Source organism: Engraulis encrasicolus, chromosome 3, assembly GCF_034702125.1.
Source record: "Engraulis encrasicolus isolate BLACKSEA-1 chromosome 3, IST_EnEncr_1.0, whole genome shotgun sequence".
Lineage (NCBI taxonomy): Eukaryota > Metazoa > Chordata > Actinopteri > Clupeiformes > Engraulidae > Engraulis > Engraulis encrasicolus.
In genome coordinates, this window is record NC_085859.1 from 42,335,144 (window position 1) to 42,341,143 (window position 6,000).

The 6,000-nt window shown below is 40.6% G+C and overlaps 1 protein-coding gene across 1 annotated transcript in view; it reads right to left on the reverse strand.

The window, feature by feature from the left end:
- The window catches only part of LOC134444820 (indoleamine 2,3-dioxygenase 2-like), a 35,178-nt gene extending 29,498 nt beyond the window's left edge, over positions 1-5,680 (reverse strand). The window contains exons 1-3 of the mRNA XM_063194013.1: positions 5,417-5,680; positions 2,800-2,895; positions 2,360-2,479 (exon numbers count right to left, since the gene is read on the reverse strand). Coding sequence (XP_063050083.1) covers positions 2,360-2,479; positions 2,800-2,895; positions 5,417-5,509 — 309 coding nt within the window. The 5' untranslated portion in view covers positions 5,510-5,680. The remainder of the gene's footprint in view (positions 1-2,359; positions 2,480-2,799; positions 2,896-5,416) is intronic.
- Between the last annotated feature and the right edge of the window lie 320 nt (positions 5,681-6,000).

The window sequence follows — 6,000 nt, forward strand, 5'->3', positions numbered from 1 at the left end:
GTAACCCTGTTAGCATTAGTCTTGAACACTCTGGTCTCCCTGCTGACGTGGTTGTTAAGGCAGCAGATGTCAGTGAAGCCATCAACAGGCTGGATAACAACAAAGCCTGTGGTATGGATGGAATTACTACAGAACATCTAAAGCATGCCAGCTACAAGCTCTGTCCTCTCTTGTCAATGTGTCTTACTGGCTGTCTGGTGCATGGTGTCTTGCCTAAAGCTATTATGGCTGTAATGTTAGTGCCTGTGCTTAAGGATAAGACTGGTAAACTCAATAGTATCAGCAATTATCGCCCCATTGCATTAGCAAGTATATTGTCCAAAGTACTAGAGAGAATACTGTTAGGTAAGTTAGAAATGTATATTCTTACTTATGATAATCAGTTTGGGTTCAAAAGAAAACATGGAACTGACTTATGTATATTTGCTCTTAAAGAGATTGTATCTAAATATACTAGTCAGAACTCATCCGTATTTTTATGCTTTATTGATGCGTCCAAAGCTTTTGATCGAATTAACCATGAAAAACTGTTTGTGAAATTGATTGATCGAGGTGTCCCTAAAGTCCTTGTGAGAATATTAGCCTTTTGGTATGCCCATCAATTATTTCATGTTAAATGGGACAATGTAGTGTCTGCTCCCTTTTCTGTTAGTAATGGAGTGCGACAAGGAGGGATTTTATCTCCTATTTTATTTAATGTCTATATGGATGAACTGTCAGATAAGTTAAATAGAGTACAAACTGGCTGCCTTGTTGGTAACACTGTTGTTAATCATCTTATGTATGCAGATGATCTGGTTCTGCTATGTCCGTATAGTGCTGGGATGCAGCAGATGCTGAAGGTGTGCTCTCAGTATGGCTCTGATTATGACATACAGTATAATGCTAAGAAGAGCAATATCATGATTGTTAGAAGTGCTGGGGATAGGAAATCAACTTTCCCTACCTTCTATCTGTCAGATAGTCCACTTGCTGTATGTGAAGAAATAAAGTATCTTGGACATGTCATATCTGATAACTGGACAGATGACAAAGATATCTATAGACAGCGCTGTAAAGTGTATGCTCAAGCAAACATGCTTTTACGTAAGTTTTCTATGTGCTCTGATACTGTGAAGTGTTCCCTGTTTACAACCTACATTACTCCATTGTACACTGCTCAATTATGGTCTTGCTTTAAGCAAACAAGTATGCATAGACTCAAGGTAGCATACAATGATGCAATGAGGCTGTTGCTTAGGGTCCCTAGGTGGCACAGTGCTAGTCAGCTGTTTGTGTCCAATAGAGTGCCAACCTTTGAGGCACTCTTAAGACAGCTGATGTCCAGTTTTATGTATCGCCTGGATAGGTCAGAGAATAGCATAATTCAGGCTCTAGTCAATCCCACCAAAAGTAGCTACAGATTTACCTCTAGGCTAAGGAGGCATTGGTGCAATAGTCTGTATATTTTTTAAATATGTCCTTCTTTTTTCTCTTTTCTTTTTTGTTCTTGTTTTTCTTTTCTTTTTTTTACTATTTATAATGTTTGTATTGAGTATTGAATACTGTATGGTGTGTGATATGGACATGTGTCTGCAATAAAGTTTATTATTATTATATTATACGGGTATATTGAAGAGTGAAGTGTGGGTCACCAGACCAAACAAACAAAAACAGCTGAGAGCAAAGCATCAAGGATATTTGGGCTACCATAACTCCCATGCAATGCCCTGCCATTGACTTCAAAGTTAAACGCAGCATTCCAGTTACTAAGACAAAGAGCTTATCACCAAGTATTGAACATTGAAATGCAATTTAGAAGGTACCAAATTCTAACTGTTTTGATGTAAATGGGAAAAAGAAAGAAATTTGGATCACAACACTACAAAACTATTTTGCGTAATAATGTGGAACAGAGCATTTTAAGTTTTGTATTATTTAAAAAAATATATCTTGGATATTAATCAATATCAATGGAAGGTTCATTCAAAAACTTTTTAATTGTACTCTAATGGCTGATGACTTGAAAATTATGGCAACTGTCATTTGTATTGATTATTTGGGGAAACAGTGAAAAATGTCATTTGCGTAGTAATGTGGAATGCGGTGTAGTCTATGTCTGTTCATCCATCCATCCATGCATCCATCTATCTATCCATCCATCCACCAGTGCCTGGAACAAGGCATTGATGGTCCACCTTCATAAAAAGTTGCTGTCTAACTCCTTCCAATGTGCTATACAAGCCTACCTGTCTGTCTCTCTGCCTACCTATCATATATCCAATCCATCCATTCCTGGTACAAAGCAAACATGTTCATTGTCAGTCTGTCTGCCTGTCTGCCTGTCTGCCTACCTGCCTGCTTGTGTATTGTAGCGCACCTTGACTATCTGGTTGTCCCCCTCCTGCCAGACGTATCCCATGGTGATGATGCTGAGGGCGAGGTGGGCCAGGCGCAGCTCCCTGTGGTCCAGCAGCAGCTCCGTCTCCAGCTCCGGCATCTAGGGGGTGATGGGAAGGGAGGTAAGTGATGACATTTAGCAACTATGATAACTCTGGCATATTTATATCAATGTTTTTTAGCTGATGTATTGGTTAATGTGCCTTGTCCTAATCAAATAAACGAACGAACGAACGAACGAACGAACGAACGAATATAAGATTCAGCTATGGTCCAATGTAGTGGTTCTCAAAGGGATTTCTACAAATGTACTGTGGTTTCCAACATAAACTAGCATATGCTATTTTACTAAAACTGAGGAATAGAAGATGAAGAAAGATACATTTTGGGATAGAGTAGCATAGGCTTGGCCATACCCACCTCATGCACATGGTCCCGTAGGGAATGTGAATAGATGAGCTCAGTCACATTTCTGGCTATTTCCATCCAAGGTTGATAATATGGAGGCAAGACTTCCTTGGAGAAGAAAACAGTTTTGTTAGTAAACCATATGGAACATTATTTCCTAATGATCAATTACTCTCAATGAATCTTTGTCTCCAAATCAATCTGAAATACCTTCAGAATGGCGTCATGCTATAATAAAATACATAAAATGAAATGACAATATGTGAAAATAAATCACTTAATTGTTTCGAAAGCAGGTTTAATAAATAAAATAATAAAATAAAACTTTAAGTTTATACACACCATTAGTGTGTTCAGTAAATTAAACAGTCAAGTTGTAACTAGATTATATCTGTATTTTTTAACTGTGGTCTGTTTTGTTCACCTGTGATTGTGGTATTGGCAAAGTGCTAGGCCTACATGCTATATTGTGAACTTACTATGCACTGTCCTATAAATGCACTTATTGAAGGTCAGAAGTTGCTGGTCACATTGTTATAAACAGTTTTGATGATTGACAGCATGCCCTTATTACCATTTAAAATTTCACATTCATATCATATCACACACTTTAAAGACTAAGTGGAATTATACCAATTGTATCAGCCTAATCCAGCCTTGTGCTTAGGCTACAAGATAAAAAATCAACCTGCTTTGAAAACTTGTGATCACGCGCTAATAGAACTGTATTAGTGATTAGTGAAGGGAATGTAATGATTTTGACCAACAAAACTGAAACAACCACAGACGACACTATCTGGTTAGGCCTATTTTTTGCCTACGATGGTATGCATCATTCTCATGGGCCACTGGTTGGCCTTAGCGCTGTCGGCTGAAGCGTGAAGCGGCATTTCCTTCTTGGAAAATCACTATCACCGTTGTTAATCAGTCTACGGGCAATGCTGTCGGGCTTTGTGTTCCATCTCGTAACTGGGGTTAAATTGAGTGAAGTGCATTTGACTAGCATTGTAAACTTACACAGCCACAAATTCCGTATTTTTTTGGCGATGGTAGAACTACTTAATTAATTTGACATCATGACACCAAAATGATCTGCGGTGGTCACTGTCCATCTCGCAGCAGCACTTACACTTCACACATAGGCCTAGTTTAGGCAGCGGTAATTAATTTCACAGGACTATTTGTGAGGGTGTAGCCAAAAGGGTGCCTGCTGATGAGCAACTTTTTAGGTTGATAGCACTGGTTTTGGCGCTGGCGTCAAAGGAGACAGTCCTTTTCCTTATTGGTTTGGCGCAGGCACACCCGATTGGAATATTCGCCGGTGCTCGGCCATTATGCATGCTGTCGGGCTTTCTGATCCCTGTCCATCTCGCAAACAACTTGGGGTTAACTATTTTAAATGTAGCGAAGGGGATGTAATGAATTTTACCAGCATTGTGAACGTACAGTCATAAATTATTCTGGCAACGGTAGCCTAATTAATTCGACAGCATTGTGAACCTAAGTCACAGTCCACAACAGCATTGTGAACTTACACGATCACATATTCCATATTTTTGACGTAATTAATTCGACAGCATTGTGAACCTAAACGATCTGTGGGGGTGGTCACTGTCCATCTCGCAACAGCAATGATAACATAGGCTGTATACGGGCCAACACAATCACAAAATCCATAGGCTATTTTTGGCAGCGGTGGTAATTCATTTGACCAGATTTTTTTCCTGCCTGCGGATGAAGGCTGCATGCGGATGAACAACTTTTTAGGTGAAATGCACTTTGTGTTGGAGCTGACGCGGCAAAGGAGAGTCTCTCCCTGTTCCTTATTGTTGCTGAGAAAGGCACAGGCATGCCGGTGCTCAGTGCACCGTGCGCACCTTGTGGCAGGCAGTGAAATAGCAGCGAGCGAACGAACGAACAAACACAGACAACACACAAACCCAGGCGATCACATAACCTCCTTGGCGGAGGTAAATAGAACATTCGAGACACTGTACACATTATAACAGAAGACCCTATGAGAGGTTAGCCTGGTCCTGACCATCCCTGTTTGATCTGACGCGATTGCAGGAAGCGGGAAGTTTGCACTCAATTCTTTTTAAGAAAACCTACGAATGATCAAAAGTTACTTTGTTGTTTGTAGAGCAACAGTTACACTGTAGTAATAGCCCTCACAAAGCTGTTGGCCTACTGCATAGCAAGGAGCAACTGTCAGATGCCGTTTCAGCAACTTGATTCACTAATTTTTTGATGCATATGAAATATTGTGTTACTGAGCCTCCGTATTGATACGTGTATTGTGAAGAGGCCCGCGACACCGTGTCCTGATACCGATATTTTGAACACACCCCTAGAATAGGAGTAGCACTGCTACTCCCCTGTCACTTCTGTTGCCCTGGGCTTGGTGCCAATAGGCCTGTCTGCTATCACAGCACTGGCTACAACAACTGGAAACATGTGGCTCCTCAGGTTCACAAGCAATGACATGCACCCCTCCCCCTTCCCCACAGAATGACAAAAAAGACTGACAGATGTCTCATTCATAAAGCTTCATAAAAAATAATGTAGTTGCTGATATGATGTAGATTTTAGAAAACTATAAATCCCTTGAGAATCATTTTCCACTTACCAATGGGTCAGGCAGAGCAAAGCCATATTCCTCCGAGACGTGGTACTCCTTCAGAGACAGTGGCTGCAGTGTATCTCCATTCACTTCATCCATTTTAACCAATTCAACTTTTCACTGCACGGATAGTGACTGCCAGAATAGCAATGCTCACAAAAACAGACAAAAAAAGACTATGGACACCTCAAACAGGAATTAACGGTACTAGACAATACTCTGAAACAGTTGGAAACTATTTAAGCAGTTGTACTTTGTTCTCAATAGGCCACTCAACGTTCCACCAATCACTGCCAGGGCATAACAGGATTTAGGGGGCACCAAACAGGTTTCAGGGGGGCTGGTGGAGCTTGAGTAATATCCCCTACACCCGGGACATTGGCTCCACTACGTCTGTGGCTTTCCTTCCTGAGCTTTGTTTCTTTACTGCTTTATTTACTGTTTTTGCTATCTTTTAATTACAAATGTAAACTTTTGCTCATCTGGCTATTGAGTCACTAAGACTGATTGCATTTCGACTGATTGTATTGTCTGCCCCCTGGCCACTCAACTCTGCATGACCACCGGCCATCAGATTAGTGTGTGATGGC